At 37.8% G+C, this 21,756-nt stretch overlaps 5 protein-coding genes across 9 annotated transcripts; 1 reads left to right on the forward strand and 4 right to left on the reverse strand.

Moving 5' to 3' along the window:
• Positions 1-1,389: 1,389 nt before the first annotated feature.
• LOC110421799 (GATA transcription factor 15-like) lies at positions 1,390-2,839 on the reverse strand. The gene is made up of 3 exons (XM_021435472.2): positions 2,303-2,839; positions 2,051-2,206; positions 1,390-1,950 (listed from the first exon to the last, which is right to left on the reverse strand). The coding sequence occupies exons 1-3, from the start codon at positions 2,321-2,323 to the stop codon at positions 1,684-1,686; spliced, it is 444 nt and encodes a 147-aa protein (XP_021291147.1). The 5' UTR covers positions 2,324-2,839; the 3' UTR covers positions 1,390-1,683.
• A 1,972-nt stretch (positions 2,840-4,811) lies between these two features.
• LOC110421104 (importin subunit alpha-2-like) lies at positions 4,812-8,131 on the reverse strand. Of its 2 annotated transcripts, none has more exons than XM_021434576.1 (11): positions 7,741-8,131; positions 7,550-7,646; positions 7,365-7,456; positions 7,149-7,280; positions 6,839-7,024; positions 6,583-6,746; positions 6,426-6,507; positions 6,191-6,319; positions 5,934-6,061; positions 5,444-5,821; positions 4,812-5,328 (listed from the first exon to the last, which is right to left on the reverse strand). In XM_021434576.1, exons 1-10 carry the CDS (start codon positions 7,948-7,950, stop codon positions 5,446-5,448), a joined length of 1,596 nt encoding a protein of 531 aa, XP_021290251.1. In that variant the 5' UTR covers positions 7,951-8,131; the 3' UTR covers positions 4,812-5,328; positions 5,444-5,445. The 2 variants fall into 2 exon arrangements, with proteins under 2 accessions (XP_021290251.1, XP_021290252.1); XM_021434577.1 differs by having other exon boundaries at positions 6,426-6,504; positions 7,741-8,130.
• Positions 8,132-9,085: 954 nt separating this feature from the next.
• LOC110422092 (transmembrane protein, putative (DUF1218)) lies at positions 9,086-10,642 on the reverse strand. The gene is made up of 3 exons (XM_021435872.2): positions 10,276-10,642; positions 9,946-10,199; positions 9,086-9,673 (listed from the first exon to the last, which is right to left on the reverse strand). Exons 1-3 carry the CDS (start codon positions 10,432-10,434, stop codon positions 9,283-9,285), a joined length of 804 nt encoding a protein of 267 aa, XP_021291547.1. The 5' UTR covers positions 10,435-10,642; the 3' UTR covers positions 9,086-9,282.
• Positions 10,643-11,322: 680 nt separating this feature from the next.
• On the reverse strand, positions 11,323-15,452 carry LOC110421387 (protein FAR1-RELATED SEQUENCE 11-like). 4 transcript variants are annotated; one of them, XM_021434983.2, is made up of 6 exons: positions 15,030-15,452; positions 14,875-14,927; positions 14,569-14,609; positions 13,371-14,378; positions 12,569-13,012; positions 11,323-12,475 (listed from the first exon to the last, which is right to left on the reverse strand). In XM_021434983.2, the coding sequence occupies exons 4-6, from the start codon at positions 14,337-14,339 to the stop codon at positions 11,618-11,620; spliced, it is 2,271 nt and encodes a 756-aa protein (XP_021290658.1). In that variant the 5' UTR covers positions 14,340-14,378; positions 14,569-14,609; positions 14,875-14,927; positions 15,030-15,452; the 3' UTR covers positions 11,323-11,617. The 4 variants fall into 4 exon arrangements, with proteins under 4 accessions (XP_021290658.1, XP_021290655.1, XP_021290657.1 ...); XM_021434980.2 differs by lacking the exon at positions 14,569-14,609 and having other exon boundaries at positions 11,324-12,475; positions 15,030-15,451; XM_021434982.2 differs by lacking the exons at positions 14,569-14,609; positions 14,875-14,927 and having other exon boundaries at positions 11,324-12,475.
• Positions 15,453-18,848: 3,396 nt separating this feature from the next.
• Positions 18,849-21,145, forward strand: LOC110422008 (uncharacterized). Its single transcript, XM_021435766.2, has one exon. It carries the CDS (start codon positions 18,988-18,990, stop codon positions 19,579-19,581), a length of 594 nt encoding a protein of 197 aa, XP_021291441.1. The 5' UTR covers positions 18,849-18,987; the 3' UTR covers positions 19,582-21,145.
• The last annotated feature ends 611 nt before the right edge of the window (positions 21,146-21,756 follow it).

The raw sequence follows: 21,756 nt of genomic DNA on the forward strand, positions 1-21,756 counted from the left end.
CGAGTTCATTGCCCAAACTTCACAGTGTCTGAAATCTGAATCTGGTGGCCGAAGCCTGAGCCGGGCCAGGATTTCCATTTCGAGTCCCTGTGTACAAGACCAATTTAAAGTGAAGCATGGTCTTGAGGTATTTCATGGGCTTCGGCTGTCAGGTTTCTTGCAAAAATCTTGGACCAAAAGGCCGTAATGGTAGATAGACTGGTACATAGCAGTAGTTGTCTCTTTTTGGTGGATTTATCGATTTTGTTTCTAGCCTTGTAAAAGAATTGAAGATAGGAACGGGGCGTCATGATTTCATGCCTCATGCCGGTTTTGCTACAACATCGATGCTACCTGGTGAAATGGTGCCCAACCAGAAAGTTGTTTCTGCCATTGATAGCGGATCTTCATTCTCCTGCTGCAACTTGTACCCATAGCTAGGGAGGGAGGGCCTAGAGCCAAAAGGCCTCGGCAAATTCTGGCAACTAGGGTGGCCTAGATATAGACCTTTTTACAAAATGATTACAGCGTTCAGGTGGAGACAGATGCAGGACTTGAACTTTTCAGGGGAAAAGGTTGAAGGAACAGATCCGATGAGTCTTTAAATGATCAATCTACCCAGAACTTTTTTTTCTCTTTTCGGCTTTTAGCTCATGATTATATCCAATTGGTGAAAATAATTTGCTCTTTTAACTCAATCCCAGAGTGTTCACCATGGCTAAAACATGGCCCCAAGACCAAGAAACGAAGGAGCCAGAGCCTCTGCAGGCCGCTGCAGCTTGAGAAATCTGACCAGGAAGGCATGCTTTTGCGTGGCAATATCTGTATATCCTTTAAGATCGTCTTAAGTCGTAGTTTTTCGTGTCGGGCATGTGCTTTGTGATTTCGCCGTAGAAGGGAGAGCCCTTGATATAGGAAGATGACCATAAACAAACTTCCAACCAAAAACAAAGATGATTCCATGTGCATTTGAATTTGAAGTTACCTTCCTCATTTCAACATCCAAGATTGACACTGAGTGAAGAACGTCTGCTGGTTGACTCCCTCCATCCACATTCAACTTCATTTTTCCTTGGTTCAGATTTATTTATTACAGGTAATCCACATTTTTGTCCATTATTTTTCCTTTTAGAAGTAACATTAAAGTTCGGATAAGCAGGTTTGTTTCGGCCCAAGATGAAAAGACTGGGGAAAAGATTTGAATCCCACCAAAAGTAGCTTATGCCTTCTGCTGTTTGGCGCCCAGGAAAATTACGGGACTTCCTTTAAATTTCGTTTTCCTTTTTCTTTTTCCATCCTTATCCTATCTCTACACCCTTTTTTTTCTCTCTTTCTGGGAATTTTTCCTTTTTCCTTTTGGCCAAGTTATATAGACCACACAATCCACAAAACCATAGAAATTTGGTACAAAATATAACAAAAAATCAACACAAAATTGAGAGAAATCAAACCCCACAAACATCAATTACTACTATGTTAGGAAAAATAGAATGAAAGCTTCATCTTCTTACACTTCGCTTCCTCAAATTCTTCTCTTCCAACTCCCACAATATAGTTAGTTAAGCACTACAAAGAACACTACTACAAATTAACAAGAAAATAAACTAAGGAAAAATCACCAAAGATTACACTTGAAAATGGTTAGATACCCATTAAAGATCCTATTATTCTTGCTCTAAATATATTTTTAGCCAAAAAAAATTATTAAGCATAAACAGAACCATAGGAGAGAGCCATTAAAAGTACGGCGGCTTGTTCTTCTTCTCCCAACTTTCTCCTTTGCTTCTCAACCGTTGATCTTTGCATCAAACCTTCTCTCCCTAACGATAACAATCGCTGCTTCAAATTATCTCCTAAATTTTTTGAACTACTGTTGCTTCCTCTCTTTGATTTTTTGTCTTCTCCTTTGTTTAAACCCAAGATTGCCCTTCTCTTTTTCCTGCTTCTGATCCCACATGCATTACAGAGAGACTGCAAACAGAAAAGTGATAAAACAACAAAACAAAATCAGATCAAATCCAAACAAGAACAAAGATAAAAAAAAGTTCGAGAAAAGGTGGAAAAATAATACCTTGGGGCCAGCTGGGCCACCTCTCCAAAGAGGGGTTTTAGAGGTACCACAATCAGCACAAGTTTTCTTGGTTTCATTGCTAAAGCTTTGATTCTGGGTTTCCTTTACTGAAATCCCTTCTGAGTATTTCTTACTTCGATCTTCAGATTCTGATCCCTGCAGAGAAGGAACAAAGAGAAAATCAGTTACAAAAAATAGGAGGCTAGGCTTAGGATCAAATCAAGAACTATTTCAAAAGCAATGATCACTCACTTTTTCACTTGGATCCAGCATTTTTACTAGATATTTTGAAGATCTGAAAACAACCCAAGTTGTAAAAGAACTAGAAGTTCAAATGGGTGGTAAAAAACAAACGGCTAGCTTGGATAAGAGGAAAAAAAATGAAAATAGGGGAAACAGGGTGTACAAAGGAAAGAGATCAAGTGACGTTGTGAGTAAAGGAGAGATTTAAATAAGTAAAACCCAGATGGAGAATGATGCAAAACAACAAAGACAAAAGCAGTAGGAAGGAACGGATGGAACGATAGAGAGAAACAGAAAGAATAGAGAAGAGATCAGAGCAATGGAGAAGAAGAAAATGAAATGAAAGTTTGGGTTTTGAAGGGGCTCTGTTTTTAGGTGTCAACCGAGAAAGGAAACCGACATGCAAATGGAAAGAGGGGGAAAGTGACGGAGACTGTGAATCACACTCTCTCTCTGTGGAGGAGAGATTTAGAGAGAAACAGACAGTGAGAGAGAGAGAGAAAACAGAGGAATCAAACCGACACAAAACACCGCACGCAGGCAGATCTAAAAATCTATTTATAAATGGGACGCGAAACCCTAGCTCTGTGGCTATGAAATGACTTTAATGCCACTGGTTGTACAGTGTTTATCCCATGTTGCCACCCGCCAAAATCCCCCAAAAGGCAAAAAGGAGGAAAAGAGGGCTCCTGAAATGAAGAAAAAAGGGCGCCATTGAGTTGGTTTTTTTCGTTTGGTTTGGCTCCAAAATTTTGATTTTGTCCACCGTTTGTTTTCCCGGAAAATCTTTGGATTTGATAGTGTCATCATATGATAAAAGACGCTACACCCACATTTTCCTTTCCATGCTCACCATTAGATCAATTGCTTCAATCATTAGTCATCCTCACTGGTACCTCTTTGAATCATCCTATACTCACTTGTTAGCGTGATTGACTGTATATTAAGAATTTGTCGTGTGTCGCTTTCACCATCAAGATTAACATAGCCGCTCGTGAAAAATAAAGTAGGTGATTATCAAAACATGAGTCCATTTCATTTCTTAATTCCAAATAATTGAAACAGTTTTGAACCAAATAACACGTTTAGAAGTTTATTGAGTTTCGTTTTTACGATCAAAATCATTGTTATAACTCATGATTATAAAAACTTGAATCCATTTTGCTGTGTTTTTTTTTTATATATATATTTCATGTGATTGAAATGGGATTTTATTAAGATTTTGTTTATGGTGTAATCCAAATTAAATGGAAATAGGAGGAAAGAAAATTTGGGGCAGGAGATTTGAATGCTGTTTATGATGTTGTCGAGGTTAATATGGAACAAGGTACATAAATTGGTACGGGATGTTAAAAGGATATATTGACTCAGTGGGGGTGCAAGTCAAAAGAGTAATGGGACCCTGATGTCATTCACCAAACCATACAGCAGAAGATCTCCCCGTTATCATTTTTTTTCCCATTCTTCCCTTAGGACAGGAGAGAAACTATATATATATAACAATTTTTCAGCCGAAAAGGTACTCATTCACACCTTCAATTCACCAACAAAACGTCAAAACGAAAAAGGGTTAAAAAAGGGTGTCCATCCTACATAACTTAGCTTGGAAAAACTTAAGAATGGAAACCTCTTTTTGGAGGCAACAACAAGCCCTTTGGGTTAATCACCTCATAGCTTGTTTCAATCAAGCTTTTGACTTCAATTAATATTAACTTGTATGGAAAATGTTGAAGACAGATCAGAAAGCACAAGGCAAGGGAAGAAGAGCTGATGTTCCTATCTCTTTGGGGTGTGGGAAGAGAGGGATGAAGAGTATGCATCGCCACCACCAACACCATCATCGTCATCATCAGGGGATAACAATCAGATCAAAAGAGATGCAATGAAGGGACAAAAAGATCTGCCCGATAATTGTTGTTGCAGTGAAGAGAAAATGAAAGGTCCTTGAGCCCTTTTTCTAAATTGTAGTCAATACCCAGACAGTAGAAAAGGGACGACACAATGGTAATAGAAAGGTGGTACACAGTGACACTGAAGGAGGGGGGGCAAAGGGAGATAAGAACGACGATTGCTCTTTCTTCGATGACGGTAAAATAATCAATAGGGGATACAAGGCTTTTCTTTTTCTCTCGGAATCTGTCATGATTCTTTCCTTAATTTCTACTTCTCGTGGTAGCTTCACAAGGTAAGTGTTGCACGGGTTTTAGAACTGAAGCTCAATTTTGCTGTGGGTAGAAGGTTTTTCTTTGTTATTATCTAAAAGCTTAAAAGCAAAGGACAAATTGAACGGCATTTGCCCTTGGGGCATCGGAAAGGTGAAAGTCCTTTGAAGACTAGATTCCTCATTGATCTCCTAATAGAGATTGGCCCATTCTTCTCAAGCTATAACGTCCCCAGATCCGCTGGCCCATTCCCAAAAGTAGGTTTGCCCTCCCAAAAACAGTAGCAGAGATGAATTCTATGGAACGGTAAGCATAATGATCCTTAGATGACAAATACACACACAAATGCAAAGATATGCTGGTAATTTCTTTCTTTTCTTCTCGCAGTAGACCACAGAATGAGGTTTATCGATACTCAATAACCAACACTATTCACATCATTAGACAGCAATACCAACCATCCAAAAACTGAAAAGAAAAAAATCATGACTCAAAACAAACACAAGGTGACTACCTCAGCTCGGTTACCCCCTACCAGTATCATTCCCATTCAAGTGAAACCGCCCCGTTTATACTATGACAAAACCCAAAGGGACACCTCCCATGGCATTTGCATTGTACCATTTGACATGTAATTTCTTGGTACAAGACAAGCGAAATATATTGCAGACAACTCGTCCGGTCGCAATGGTACTCACCCCCTCTATGTTCAGAAACGCGGTATTGATAGACCTGACAGAGTACCTCCTTGACCACAGTGGACACTGGACAGACTATAACTAGACACGTCAATGTGCCCTGACCAAACTTTGACCCCAAGTATCAGTCATAACTCCAGCAAACTGCTTGTTCTATCCAACCAGCTATAAAGCCCTGCAATTTCAGTAAACTAGATCAGTAGAGCTAACTTCATCAGATAACCGATCACTCCAAGTTTGGGGTTCAAATCCAGCAAAAGAAAGTATATTTAAGTAAACATTTTACAAACCTTCAGCTGAAGTTAAATCCACCAGATGGAACCTGAAGCCCATTAGCTCCAAACTGGAAACTTTGCTGAGTACCATCACCAGGAGGTAGTGTCTCCTCCTCCTCCTCCTCCTCCAACCAGTAAGTCTCAAGAATCTTGACTGCCTTCTCATAGATCTCATTATTATCATGACTCTGTAGATTTTCAATCTTTTCTAATCCCTCAGCATCTTCTATCATTCGGGCGCAAAAGTTAAAGTCTCCAACACCTGCAACCTTCTCAGCTTCACCTACCTTCAAAATATTTTCCAACCCTTCTAGACAGACAGTTATAATTCTTGGATCAGGGCATGTAAGGAGATCACACAAAGGTTTTATGCATTCCTGACTAATCAGATACCTATAGTCCACAAAAGGAGAATGATTTTGTGATCAGTTATATGACAAGGGAACCGAGGAAACAACAACAGAATGAAGTTCAACAGGACAAAAGTACCAAGTACATAACATACTTGATTTGCTGATGAGCGCCACCAGAAGTAGCATTTGAAATTGCCCATGCTGCTTCTTTCTTTATATCAAATTCAGCATTTTGAAGTAGGTTGACCAGGGGCTCAATTATCCCGGCATTGATCACAGCCTACAACAATTTTAAAATATAATAACCATAGCCTAATTAAAAACTTCCAAAAGCAAAAGGGCCAGTGGATCAGTAAGATCAGAAAATGTTGAAAATTGCTTGAGGTTAAATTTGCCATGATTTACTCACCTGAATCTGTTCCTTGTTTCCCGCTGTAATATTTGAGATAGTCCAGCAAGCTTCTTTTTTTATGCTCTTTTTATGATTATGGGTCAACAGGCTCAGAAGGCATGCTAATGCACCATGGTCAATAATGCACTGAAATAGAAGGCCAGAAAATCATGACAAATGAAATAATAATAATAATAGTAAACAGATGCAGAAGAACTAAAAATTAAGAATGATGCAGAATCCTAAATAATACCTGAGTCTGTAAATCATCTCCTGTCACAATATTTCCAACCGTACGGAGAGCAGGGATCAGCACTGAAGGAGACGGATTACTGCTACAACACATGCATAAACTATCAGGTTCACATAAAAGTGAAAAAGACCAAGATGTTTTTAAGTGTTCTACTCACAGCAAGAGCTCAACGAGTCGTGGGCAAACTCCTGCCTCAATCACAGCTTGAATTTTGTCATTTGTACCATCAGACAGATATGAGAGAGCCCAACAGGCATCAGTCAGAACTTCTTCATCATTTGAATGAACAAGACGTTCAAGCGCAGGAAGAGCCGGCCTCACCTAGCCAACAGATCCCAACATTTAAAGCTTAATTAAAGTCATAAAAGAAAGGAAGGGTTATAAAAAAAACAATGCACATACAAGATGAAAACCTGATCAAAAGGAGGCTGTGGCTTGCCCCTGCAGAAATTTGATAATGTCCAAGTGGCATTTCTCAGCATTGACAGCTTAGCATGTTCATTCAATCGTGCTAAAAGCGGCATCAAAGCTCCATGACTGAGAACAAAATCACGACATCTAGGGGAATCACCAGCAACATTCCCCAATGCCCACACGGCCTAAAAGTTAACAAACAAATCACTCACTACAAAGTTCTATATTCTCTTCACCAGTTAAAACAACAACTATCCTAGAATTGCAAGTCTCAAACTTATTTTAAAGGATAAAAATTTTGAGATATACCTGTTCACGAACATCATCACTTGGGGAACCAAGAAGCTTTACAAAAATTGGAACAGCCCCGTTATCAATAACTACCTTTGTATTCTCCGAGGTTCCAGAGGCAATATTTGTAAGTGCCCAAGCAGCCTCAAACTATAGATTTCCCAACTATATTAGTATCAATTCAGCATATAAATCAAGTACAGAAAATACTTATCAGCAATCGAAAACATTTACCTGAAGCTGTGGAAAATCTTCCCTCGTGAGAAACTCGACAAAGCGTGGAACGACACCGGATTGTATCACTTCCTCAATTGGGGGACTCCGCTCTGTTAAAAAAATGATAAACAGATTTTATGTAGAAATATTAAAATAACACTTAAAAATTAATAAATAAATAAAGCGAAATGCATAAATAATACCAATTGAGAGCAGTTTTCGGAACTGAGTCGTCGCCTCCAGCTGGGCTGTGCCGTTATCAGACCAAACGCCGGCAACCAGCGACGGAAGACTCTCCAACTACAACAACAAACCCTAAATCACTTAAACTTCGAAAGAAAAAAAACAAGAGGGACGAATTTGAGAATTTTTTTATTAGGCCGTAGTGTTTTACTTTCTTTTCGGCGTTAGAGGACTGAAGAGAAGCAGCGAACTGCTGAGCTTGGAGGCCTTCGCGGCGCTTCTTTTGTAAACTCTCTTCGCGCTTGCTTTTCCGGATCTCCACCATGTTGTCTTCTCTTCTACGGCGCCCTTCCTCCGCGTCTACCGCCACCTTGTACCTGTTACGGCGGACCTCGGTTCTGGTACTTGGTCTCAACGACATGGCGGCTACTGTTCTTCAGGAAGCCCTAGAGGAAGGACAATGCTCGAAGAAAATCGAGAGTTTTACGAAGGATCGAGAGAAGGAAAAACCCTAGACAGTTTTGGATTGAGAAATTCTTCTGTAGAGTAGTTAAAAGCAAAAAAGCCGAAGAGAGGGAAATGAGAATTAGCGATGGCTCCAGAATTAAGAGGGACAAGTGGGCAAAAAAAAAAATCTTTTTTAATTTTTTTAAAAATTTTCCTTCTAATTTTATTGTTACAATAAATATATATAATATAATATTTTAAAATATATTTTTAATGATCAATTTATCCATCTAATCGGTTGTAAAGTTTAGACACCTAATAATTGAATAAATTATTATTTTTAATTAACTAATATTAAAATTAAAAAAATTGAATTAATCAAATTCAATCGATTTCAAATAAATAACTTCAATTTAAATCGATTAGTGCTTACATTTTTATATTCATATGATTTTTAATTAAAAAATAGTTATAAAAATTTATAAGCTTGTAACCAAGAATATCATGGAAGTAATTATATAGTTGATCAAGATTTAAATGGTGTAATTTATTCTTGAATATTTGACATTTGTATTGTGGTATTATACAAATATAAAGATTTTAAGAGCAATGATTATCTTTTATTCATTAAAGTAATGCCCACATTTCTTTTTATTCTTTTTTTTTTCATTTGACTATTTTTTATTTTTTTTAAACATGAAAAATGCAAAAGAATCAATGGGTCCATATGAATAAGATGTACTAAAGCATATACTCTTTTGATCCTCCAAAGCCTCTGGCAGCCCAATTTAAGTTTGGTTTTTTAGTAGGAGCAAGTCTTTTTTCTTTGGTTCCATCCCAAGTCCATGAGTCATTAATCTTAATTTTAGGAGTATTAAATCTGTTTTAATTTTGGTTTTTAATTGGTTACTTAATTTTATTTATTTTGTTATTTGAATCGATTTTCTATGTCTAAAATTAAAATCGAACCCCGATAGAAAAACCAATTATTAAACATATATATTTAAATATATAATACAATATTTATAAAAATATTATTAATATATATAATATAAATTTCTGAAAATAGTAAAATCCAATATAAATCGGTTTTGAATATTTTAGTTTTATAGTATAGTTGATCAATTAATTCAATGTGCAACAAAAGTTGTTTGATTGTGTAAAGAAGGAAAATTGTCTGCAAAAATCAAATGAATACAATTTTCTCATTCTTTTCTTGTGTGTAGCCATTTGCTCAGAAAATGCAGCCCTAGCTTGTGCCTTCAGCTTTGCCAAGAGGCACACAGGGCATCTATTTGCTTTTGCTCTAGACATTATTCCATTGCTTGCTGAAATCCCATGAATACAAAAACGATGGCGGTGGTTCGTTTGGAAACTCTGTGATCACCGGATCCTCTCTGGCAACGGTTGTCATCCGATGGGGTGGTGAGCCAGGTGGCGACGCGTACAGGGCGGAGGTCGCAAGGACCTCTTGCTGCACGTTTTGCTGTTCTTGGAACATTTTTTGTGCATGCAATGCTGTTAAGTAGAGGCCTGCAGCCAGGAAAACTGTAAGCAATGAGAACACACCAGCAGCACAGAACAAGCCTTCTCTGACGATGAGGCAGCTCTCTCTTGGTTTTGACCAGTTCTTCAAATGGCCTGACTCCACGCTAAGCCCAATCAACAACAGGATCTCTCCGACAGCAAAGCAAAGCCTGCACAGAATCAATGGAATTTTAGACTTGTTTCCATACGAAACGCAGCTGCTTTGCCATTTATTTGTTGTTTAAAGAAAAAAAGATGCGGAGTAAAGCAGATTCTGCAAGATGTTTGTGAGTTAAATGGTATTATAATCAAAAGGGTAGCCGCAAGGCACTGTAAGGAGAATGACTTGTGATGCAATCAAGATGCAGAAGCAAGAACAGATTTCGCATCAGATAGGACTGAGGATTTGAAAAGGAAAATTGTACTGCATCAGACGTCCTACCAGGTCGTGACAAAGAAAAATCCTCCCTGCCAGGTGAGAGTCTTGGCACGAGAGGAATCAAGGTCCCAGGAAAGCAGAGCAGGCGGTGGCGATTTGCTGACTGCAATCAACATGTACATATGTTCCACCACCATGGCAGCAGCGAGTCCCACAAATGCCACAGCAGCACACAACAATGGTGTCTTGCCGCTACTGCTGTACGCACATTCATATTTCACTTCCTTCCCATTAGCATCGGTGCCCACCCATCTTTCCTGCAAGATAATATACATGTCACAATTGTAATCTGAATTGAATTTCTTTTTCCATCGGAAAGGTAAATCAAAGAACCTGGGAACGAGTGGCTTCTGCTATGAGGCAAAGGATGAAGCAAAACAGGCCGCAGAGAATGGTTAAAACCATAAGGACAACACCAGTCCTGCTGCCCAATTCAGTGCTTCGACGACTTGGTGCAAGATCAGCATGTGTGACAGCCACTGTTTTAGGCATTTTTTAAGTCCCAAAAGAGACAGAATTCATGCAGGCACCCTGGAAGAAGACTACATGGAGGATTAAATGGTTTGCGGGACGAAAGGTGAATAGAACTATAGAATTGCTTGGACCAAAGGTTGCTTAAAGGCCAAAGATTCCAAGGTTCTGGGCGTTACTGTTAAGTATTCACACAAGGAAGATTGTCGGTTCTAAAATTTGGCTTTCAAAGGCTTATTCTGCATATTTTGAGATAACAGTCACACAAAAATATATAAAAAAGTCTCAGGCCACAACTTGCTTGCTCATGATAGACACGTGTATAATTCAATGTCGAGTTCTCACTTTCTCTCTCTCACCATCTTTGGCTCAAAGTGCATTTCTGGTCCTCTTTCTTTTCTTTTAGTCTTTGGCTCAAAGTGTACCATTTCTTAGCTCTGTTTTATTTAGTCATTCGCAAATGAAGAGATTCCCTGCTGCAACCACAGAGAATGTTCTTCAGTTTCACATCTTAGACCCCACGATTTACCTGACCCACCATTTCTTATGATTGTGTTCAGCATGTTCTGTATCTCATTCATCATCACATCAACTTTTCTGAGCCACGAATACCAGCAACCATATCCCAAGAGAAGTTACTATAAAGGGGAAGTTACCATTTGTGGGACTTTAATTTTGTTACTATGAAACAAAATACAAATATAGAAAGGTAACAAGGCACAACTCAGCTGCGATTATATACTTGGACAGTTGGACTTACTTCTGTTGGTAAAGAAAGGGCAATAATTTTCAAATTATAATAAAAGCTAAACAGTTTGCCTTCCAATGTTGACCAAGCAAAACATTAGAGTTCGTAGGCAACCATGCACTACAAAAGAACAAATGAAAGAATGGGCTCAAAGAATATTTGATGTCGGTTTGCAGCGGTGCGTTCTGATCTGGTCTAGTTTGTTCTGAGAATAATATTTTTGTTATATCTCTGTTCATACTTAAACAGTTAAATTTTATGTTTGAAAAAGTTGTTAATTAAAAAAGTGAAAAAATTATATAGATTGGGAATTGTTGATTATGGGAATCGGACAATGAGATCTTTACTCGAGAAAGGAGTTCAAAAATTCCTTTCGCATGGCTGAATTTGGAAGGAGAATGAAGGGCAACAACCATTTTCTTTGCAAACCTACTATTGGCTTCTAAAAAGCTTAGCTTACAGGTATCCTAGCGCATCTCCATTCAAATTGTCCCCTCCCAGCATTGGACAGTCTGATGAATCATGTCCGAACTGCCCACAGCAAGACCCAGAAAAATGTCTCCGCTTTCGAGCAATGTCAATCCCATCTCTTGACCTTCTGTCCTTAATCTTTCCTGAGGTGAGAGATTCATGAGAAGTCCCGATGGTGAAGCTCTGAACGATTCCATCAGTGTCTTCTACCTCTGGTAGAATCAAGTCGGAGGGACAATTGTAGACAATGTCATTTGCACTATGTGTTGGCCTAGGAAGGTCCTTGATGCGGGATAAAACCATGGCAGTTTGCTCACAAGCAACATCAAGACGTTCCTCTGTTTCAATTGATTCTGCTATAAGTGTTGAAGCCATGGACTCTAACAACTGAATCTTTTCAGAATGCTGTCGCGTCGCATTCCTTAGCAGGTTTGTGGAAGATGAACTATTAATACGCCAACGGCTGGGAAGATACTGTTCTGGAATATGGAAACAGTTATTGCTTGATAGAACACGAAGAACATGTCTGCAAAGGATGCCTGAAAACTCAAAGTGATGGCAACTACAACTAATGTGCTCTTCACATGGCACCCAAAGCACTTTGCACCCTCCATCCATCTGGGTATGGTGTTTGACCTGGAAGCAACCTTCGTCTACCAGAAAGGATGCATATTGCGGAGCCAATAAAAGCTCTTCTTGGAGCTTACCAAAGGCGTAGGGCGTAAGAACAGTAGCTGCATGAGATTCAATTGGTGAACCTGTTTTGAGGCAGACTTTCTGCAGTTTCCTTTGCATCTTTTGCTTAGAACCAGCACGGTCATTAAATTCAACAATCTCAGCCACCTGCAAACACAAATGTTCAAGTAAGATTAGGCATAGTGAAATTTACATCAACTGGATAATCAAGAGGAAAGGAAAAAATCAAAATTTGCGCACTTGCTCTACAAAACGATCTAGTTGTGACTGTGCACTCAAAATCCGTTGGATGAAAGCATTAATAGTCTCTGATTGACATGAACTCGTCAAACCTGCAAAGAAATAAGGCCTCAAAAATGGCAAAGCCCAAAAAGTCCGCAATGCATATAAGCTGATAATGTGCTTATTTTCATGGAGTCCATATTTATCAACCATGTCCCTCCATTCTTCTTCAAAATCTTCTAATAATTCCAGAGTATAAAGCTGATAAAAATCAGATTTCCAATCATCATATCGTGACCCAAGCAGAAGAGAGAACCAATCTGAGAACTTTGAGATTATGTGCCAGATGCAAAAGGCATGCTTGGTTTCAGGCATTTCAATAGCAATAGCCTCTTTCAGCCACATATTTTGGTCAGTTAGTAGGGTCTGTGGAGCCTTTCCTTTCATGAAGCCCAGAAATGTCTGCATAAATATAGGAACATGAAGAAGTAGAAAGGATATGCATTTACAAGATTAAAAAAAAAAGGAATAATATATGGGAAATCAGAGAAGCAGAGGAACTAGATGCTTAAAGAACAAAACATACATTGATTGCACTTTTAATCCCTAGTCACCATTTCATAAACTTTTATATCCCATAAACTTTACTTTGACCCCATTCAATTCAGAAATGAATTTGAAGATGAAGTCCAAGTGTGCAAAGTTCAGGGAAGGTGCTCCTATATGGTAAATTGCTGATTCCTAGTCTGAGTGATTGAGAGGTAAAAAGTTTATGCAGACAATTTTAGTTCGATCAAAAGTATGCTTATTGGTGTCTCACCTTCAATGCCCAGGAAAAAGATTGCATATTTTCATCCCGTAACAGCACACAACCGAAAAAGGAGGTCATTCCATAATTGTCTACTCCAACCCAAATACCTAATAGCATGTCATAGGAATCCATGCGGTGTGTTGTATCAAAAACCACAGCATCTCCAAATGTCTCGTACAGCTGAACAGATGAAGCGTAAGACCATGCAATATGCTCCAACCTGTTATGACCATCTAATTTGAAATCATATTGAAATTGAGGATTTTCATCTTTCAATTTCTTGCACATTGCAATAAGATCAATAGCATCATAATCGCGATTGACATTTCTGAAAGACTGTAGCAGGTTCCTCACATCAATTTCTGTAAAAGGTAAACAACCTAACTTAACTCCTTTCTCTAGCTCCATCAATCTTAACATTTGTCTCACTGACATTCCAGCTTTTGCAAACATGCAAATCCGTGCTTTGTCATCTGGAGTAATGGTGCAGTAGGCAGGAAGAAGACGCACTTCATTTGCTTTTAAGAGTTCATGGTTGTGGACATTGCTAAAGCCAGTAACACGCCATTCAGGGACATCAAAATCTGCCCGCTTGACAATGCGCATAGATGCTAGACAACCACAACGAGATGATTTGCGATTCCTTTGCATCTTCCCATCTTCAGACAGCTTCATCTGTGGATACCCACCTCGATGGCAAGTAAAATCCCTTCTTGTGACTCCACGACCAACCCCATCTTTCCCTCGAGTTCGATGGCGTCTGATTGAGAAACCACATTGTTTGGCAAAACTGCAATAAAATTCGTAAGCAGCATCCTGTGATACGAATCTTTGGCCAATGAATGGAACAAGATTCACAGAAGTTTGTTGTGACAATATCGTGTCTTCAGGCATTTCCACTATGGTTCCAGTATCATCTTGAGATAAATCAGTGCCATTTTCAGAAGATTCCATCACCATACTCGTTCCTTCTGACATTCTTTCCGCAATAGATAAATGAAATAGCAGATACACTACCTAAAAACAATAATAGTTCATAGTTAAACAAAATTTTTAAATAAAGGGCAAGCCAATTAAATTTCTGCATCAAGAGAAGAAGCAATACTATGAATGCAAGAAGCTGCTAAACACTGTCATAACACAATAACAAGACCATGATGTCCCTCTGGTTTCTAAGGAACCACATTCTATCAAGTAAAGTAACTACCTTTCTTCTCCATCAACACTCTTCATGCTAGCTCCAAAATGCTTCATATCCTCATAACATCCATTAGAAATAACTAATAATTGAACACTGAAAATTAACATTTAACAATAACAATGCTACTTCTTCCATTAACTCAATGTGTAGACTAACATTTCAGATTAAAGGGTATAAGCATTCCACCATGTATTCCACCAATTCCAGCATAGTTAGATCAAAATCAGGCAAAAAACTTAAGCTTGATCAAAACAATCAAAACCCCAAAAAAGGGGTTGGATTAAAGCTTAAATTGGACCAAAAGGAACTCACTTGAGAGCTAAATTTCTCAATGCAATCTTGATCTCTTAGCCATTGGAATCCCTCTAAAAAATAACCCAAACCCAGAAAAGAAAAATCATCACAAAGTATAAGGGATCGATTCAAAAAGAAATTCTTCAACTTAATAAGCTGAAAGAAAAATTTACCTGGAATTTTCTAGGTGAAAAGTTATGTTTTTGTAACGGTCAATAACGAACTGAAACAAAGTGGTAAAAAAGGAATAGAGAAAAGATGAAACTGGCGGGGAGGCTCAGGAGGGGTGAGCAGAGCGCATCCTCTGGGGAACGATAACTATTGTCAGGGGAGGTTGACTACCGTGCGCCGTTAGGGTGGTACCCGATGTTATCGTGCGCGCATGTTGATCATTAGCCGTTGGATCGAAATAAGGGGGTTGTTGATTTTGGTGGGGTCCGTTTCGAGACCGAGATTTCTTGGGGATACTTTTTCCTGTACATGGATACGCGCGATGGAGGAGCGTGAAGTCCCAACGATTCTCACGGGAAACCCGTGTTTCTTGTGACGCATTTGCTGCGTGCGCGGGGCTTGCCGTATCCCCGTCGGTCGGCGTACGTTAGAGTCTACCCTGATCTTTGAGGCTTGTGGCTTTGGCTCGTCACTTTGCCTTCCTGGCCACCGACTGATGCTAAATTGCGCTTGTTGTTACAGTATACTTGAAAAATAAAAAATGTAACGGGTAATATCCGTTCATTTTAAAATTCCCGTATTCCAATCCGATTATAAAATCTAATAATAAATCCAACTCCAACTAATGAATACGTTATTAAAATTCCAACACGCTTATTTAGTTTTAAATTACGTGAGTCCTCGTTACAGATTTCAATCCGATCCGAATTCTTTAAACAAAATAAAATTTAATTATTTTTATTTATTTTATTTATTAAAATTAAATTAATAAATTTAAAATTAATTTTATATTTAAATAATTTATAAATTAAAAAAACTAATTTATCAATTACAAATAATACATCCAATAAAAAGTAATATAAATATTAAAATTTATTATCTGTAATCAAGTTTCAATGAAAAATACTTGAAATTACTTTGTGTACCCTACTTGAATTTGTTTATAAAATACTTTAGTCTTATTTATATCAGTTGAATATTATCTAGCACATATTTATATACTAGCCATTGTCCTTTCAAAAAAATATATATTACTCATCGTAAATCTTAATTATACTGTTAGTTTTGTCGAATTTATTTTTTTAATCTATATTAAAAAATAAGATATACCAATAAATGTTTATATAAATTGTTAAATTTGATTATAATGATAATAAATATAAATTTTATAATTATAACGGTTCTTCTGTTATTTTCTAAAGTCAAAATTTTGAGAAAAAACTTAACACTGAGTTTTTCTTTAATGAAATAAATCATGCAAAATCTCTTCATGGGGCTGGCCTGGCCCAAACAAAATGGGTCTTATCTTATTCAAAAATTGGACTGATCTTTGAGACAAGCAACACAAAGCAAGGCTCAAAGGATTTTGTTTCCTGCCATAAACCCTTAATTAATCTTGTTTTAATCCAAATCTAATCTCATTTAAAGCAAGCTTAAGTGACTCAAGTTTCGTCTTTGTCATTATAAAACATTAAAAATTGAATCGAGAAAGATTCATATTTTAATTTTAAGTCAACTCTTTTCGTTATTAAGTGAAATCGACACAAAATTTATGATTCAAATTAATTAAATCATTGTCAATAAAGTCGAAAAAGATGAGGTGGACAAAAAAGGATGTATTATTTGGTTGACCTTATAATAATAAAAACAAAACATAAGCATATGGAGTATGCCTATGCTTTCTATGACAGAAATGAGCAAATTTCGGGGCCACATTGTCACGTTTTGTAGTAAGTGACTATTGATGTAGCCTACTTCTATTCTAGTGGACCTTTTAATTTGGCTAGTTTAATTTCAATTTTCTTTTAAAAAAATATATGTTTGTGTTAATATATATTATATAATTTAAATTTCTCTATAGCATATAATTTTATAATATAAAAGATTTTTTTTATAATATGGTATTAGAACTTTGAGTTCGATATATCAAGATTTTCTTTAGTAACAAGAGAGAGCGATGAGATGTGAATAACCCATCCTCTTTAATAAGGTGATTGAATTGCGTTTAATAGCAATTATCAAATTTAAAAATAAGTATGAAAATTACGATTTTAATGAATTGGTTCTCAATTACAAAAGCATGCGACCGCAATCGTGTAATTATTAAATTGAGATTTTAATAAGTGAGATAGGTTTGTCTTAATTTCAATTACAAAAACATTTAAAAATTTACGATCATAATTATAAGAAATGAGAATTATATAATTATCAAATTGAGAACTTAATTAGCAAAATATGTTTGTATAAGTTTCAACTACAAAAACTTTTTAAAGATTTACGTTCATAAACACAATATCAACTTGGAACCTTAATCAATGAGATATGTCTGTCTACTTAATTATATTGAAAGGTTACATTCTCTAACAACAAACTGAATGGGACATGAAACATTTCAATTAAGAACAATTTTCCAAAAGGTGACATGATTTAACTTGGCCATTTTCGGAATGTGTGACCTTTGCCTCATCAAAGAAAACCAAAACAACCAATCAAAAGTCGTGATCATGTTTTCCCTACCATGATCATCGCACGAGCTCCATCTCTCCACCTGCCTATTCCCACTTTTTAGTTGTTTTCGTCCTGATACTACTGCCATCAATGTTTGTTTCCAGGATCCACCGGCCTCAGGCTATTCCCATCCTGTGCTGTTACAGAGAAAATATGTCCCTGTAAGAATCCAACCTCACAGGGCCAATATGTACAAGGGACTTGATGGGTTAAAAAGCTTCGAAATTATTGGCATTGGTTGGACTACCAAACGCCTAGACAGTGAGGATTTAGTGGCATTATTGATGTCGTTTTGGTCCCTTTTACCTAGCAAAAAAGGAATCACAGTACCATATGTTATGTTTAAGTTGGAGGGTTGTGATACATGTAATTATTTTCAATAATTAGAAAAACACGACGTAATGAATAGATAAACATATACATGCTCGTGTTATATATCTCATCATTCGATCACTTCTCATATAATAAATTAAAAAGAATTATACATTAATTACATATTCAAGTCCTCTTTGACTCTTCCATTTCTTAGGAAGTGAGTATCTAATCATCAGGCCAGCCAGCCAGGAGCATTTTAGGACTTTAAGAAACATGATGAGTTATTGGAGAGCTTTCCCATACGTATGCAAAAGTTCAATTTGACGGGGAGTGGTGGTGAAGAACCAACAAGGAAGGTTAATGATTACAGGCTATGTATCTAGCTTTCGAAGTGTAAATGTTTGGGGGATATTTTTCTCGGACACTTTCGATGGTGGTTGTAGTTTCACAAAGGCATATCCTAGTTAGTGAAGTCAAAGGAGGTCGCATTGTGGGTGACACTGCTATTAATTATCTCGGGCTCTAAAGAAAGCATGCAGAACCATCCTGGGCGTCTCTCAGTGGCCGACCGTCACCAAGAATCATCAAGCATTCCCTTTGCTTGTTTTAGCAATGTATCATGTTGCCATGTTATGGAAAATTATAGTCCATTGCTTTCTCCAAGGCAAATCAATAGAAAGAACCTTATTGCATGCTGCAGCTTGTTACCCTTTTCATCAGACTAGAAACAGAAATCGAAATGCTGATATCAGGACTGCTGACTAGTTTGAACTGAGATTAAAGAAAGAATATATTTGTGACAGACAAACATATCTGCAATCGTTTAGTGTTGACAAACACTACATACCATGGGATGTTGAAAGGACATGATGCACGCGCTGAAAGCTTAGGACTTACTTTATAGGTATGTTTTCAGTTTCGCACGAGTGCTTGTCTTCTATCAAAGGGAATTTATAAAGGGATTCACAGTAAACTGAACAACTCAGGCTGTAGTTTTGGATATGGTTGCTCACTCTCTGATTGAGGGTATTTGCGTCAGTCTGCATGGGAGATATACTCCTTCTCTATATATTTCTATGGATTTCCAAAAAAATTTACATCAGCAAAGCAGCCCTTTCTCCTGGTGTTTGATTTAGCATGAGTGAACCAGAAACCAATGGCGCAGATGAGCCTGGCAGAAAACAACCTTCAACACTGAAGCTTTTCGGTTTTCCTGTAGTTGCCTATGACAAAGTGCCTGGATTTGTTCCAGGAAATGCAGAGTACAAGAGATTTGAGTGCCAGTTTTGTCACAGAGGTTTTGCCAATTCTCAAGCTTTGGGTGGCCATCAGAATGCGCACAAAAGAGAACGACGAGCAAAACAATCCTCGTTTTTCGGCGATCATCATCATCAACAACAACAACGGTTTGTGACTTCTGGCCCTGTTATCACGGCGCATTCAGCTCGATCAAGGCGGTTGATTTATGCAAGAGGGTCCACGAGCATGACCGCAACTGATCATGCAGCTCGGTTTCGGGGTCTCTCGGCTACATCTCTGCCAATGCTACCTCAAAGGGGTCCTTGTCCCTTTCATGTTGGCGGGTCGCAACAGGATCAGGGACCTTTTCAAGTACAAGCTGAAGTTGGCGTGAGCTCAACATCGGGTTCATCAGCAGCTACGGAAGTAAATGAAGGAGATAACATAGATCTCCATTTGAGGCTAGCACCGTCATCCACTACCTCGAGATGAGCCACTGGTCCCTAGGAGAACACATCCTGATTTTGAACTTCAGTCCTGGTTCGAGTCTGTTACAAGCTAAAAAAGGAAAAAAAAATGTGGGTGCACATGATTGTGGTTTGTCCAATTTTTGACTTCTTCTCCAGGGGGTAGAATTGATCTTGGCTGTTACTTTTCTTCCTCCCAGTTCCAATTGGCTAATTAACTGGCAAGTGCCCTGTTGCTCGTTGAGCCAGGATTTGAACTTCTTGTTTTTTTCTTCCCTCGAATCCTGAGGGGGCTCAAGTAGCAGAAATACAGTCGAAGAGTTCACTATGCAGTTGTAGTGTAACCCAGAATCCAAAATCCATGGTATGCTCCAAGCCCCCAACATGAAAACTTCTCTGAAAGAAGAAAGAATTTGAAAATCTAGGAACCCTTTGGTCTATTCAAGTTTAATTTAAGGGGACTGTAAACAATCTAATAGATAGCTGAAAACAGGGAGGGATTCAAGGTCATCCAACCAAGTCTAACATTCTTCAAAGTTTCAGAGTCTAATATTAGGAACCAACCAAAATTCAAACACAAGACAGCTCTACAATTCAATAAACACTAAAATATTTGGTAGTGTCCACATAACAACCTCAGGAAAAACATAAACCAGGTTCCTCTCTCCTCATCTCCTTAAAAACCATCATTTGTGTTATACATAACAAGATTCTGAAGCATTATAGCTTAGAAAATCTTCTCTGTTTCTGGTCTCCCTCCCTCCCTCCCTCTCTCTCTCTCTGTCTAAATCTCTGCCAATTAGGAAGAATGGCAGATGCTGCGAGAGAGATGGAAGATTTCAAGGCAGCAAACAGGACGTTCGGTGGTGAATGGAGGCTTGGGATGAAAGATAATAATAGTTCATCAAATCAACCATCATCTCATCGCAGCACCCCGGATCCTCCTCCTCAACCTATCCGTTTACCAACACCACCGATGCACAATAAGTCCAGCAACAATTACACGAATTACAACTACAGTTCTCGTCCGACACGGGGCGTTGGCAACCCTGAATTGAAGAGGCAACGCCGTGTGGTGAAGTACAAGTCCTATGCTGTTGAAGCCAAGCTGAAATCTTCGTTAAGGCACGGGTTTCGTTGGATGAAGAACAAGTACTGCGAATTTGTTCGTGGCTACTAGATTGCAATGATGATCAAGATGAAGCAGAGAGGGGGTTGTTTTTTTGAATCTTGTTTTTCCTTGCTCCTGGAGATAATGTAAAATACGACAAGTAATTCAAGGAAGAATATGTTGAATTTTTTTGCTGTACATAACAATTCACAGGACCAATGCTCTTTTCTTTGTCGTTCCTGGTTATAATCTCGGGCAATAACAACGTTTGTATGCAAGTTTTAAGCTGACATTGTCTTCTATGGGCTGACATTTCCAGGCAGGTTGAAAAGAAAACAAGACAGGATGAGCTTGGTTGGTTACTTTCAGACAGTGTTCATCATCTTATTCCAGGCAAAAATGGCAAACCTGATTTAGAACCTTACCTTGACAGCATTATATTTCTCATTAAATTTGGGCTCTCCTATCTGCAACTATCTCCAAGTACAAAATCAAATCTACCATTGTAGAATATTAGAAGTTAGCTCTACATTTAAATCAGCAATTCATTCCTTTCCATAATTTCCTTTTAAGTAACCAGATTTGGCCCACTTTACAATTATTGAACACGACTAACTCAATGGGAATAATAAAAATAGAAATTCTTTATCTTCAACATCTTGTTATATAATTTTATGTTAAATATTCAATTTTATATTACTAAAAATTTTAAATTTTAAATTTAGTTTGAAAATTTTATTAAATTTGTGACGTAAAATTATAAAAAAAATATCTAATGAGAGGAGCAGATAAGGTAATACACCTTGGAACAAATTTTCTTGTGCTTGAAGACCGCAACATGAAGACATTGAGACCCCAATTACACAAGCCCCATTTGATGTTTTGATTAGACACGCAATTTACCATGTTACCCTCAACTTGGAAAAAAATAGGACTTTTGAACACGTGTGCACCAGTCCATCAAGTAGTACACAAACTTAATGAAACTTATGCGTGAGTTTATCAGAAACCCCAGGACCACTCCAAAGTCTCCGTTTGGAATTTGAAATCTCGTCCCCCTCCAAAGAGACGTTATAGGCCTTTTAATTT

The sequence above is a fragment of the Theobroma umbraticum genome, unplaced genomic scaffold, assembly GCF_002168275.2.
Source record: "Theobroma umbraticum cultivar Fairchild unplaced genomic scaffold, ASM216827v3 scaffold_130.0, whole genome shotgun sequence".
Taxonomy (NCBI): domain Eukaryota; kingdom Viridiplantae; phylum Streptophyta; class Magnoliopsida; order Malvales; family Malvaceae; genus Theobroma; species Theobroma umbraticum.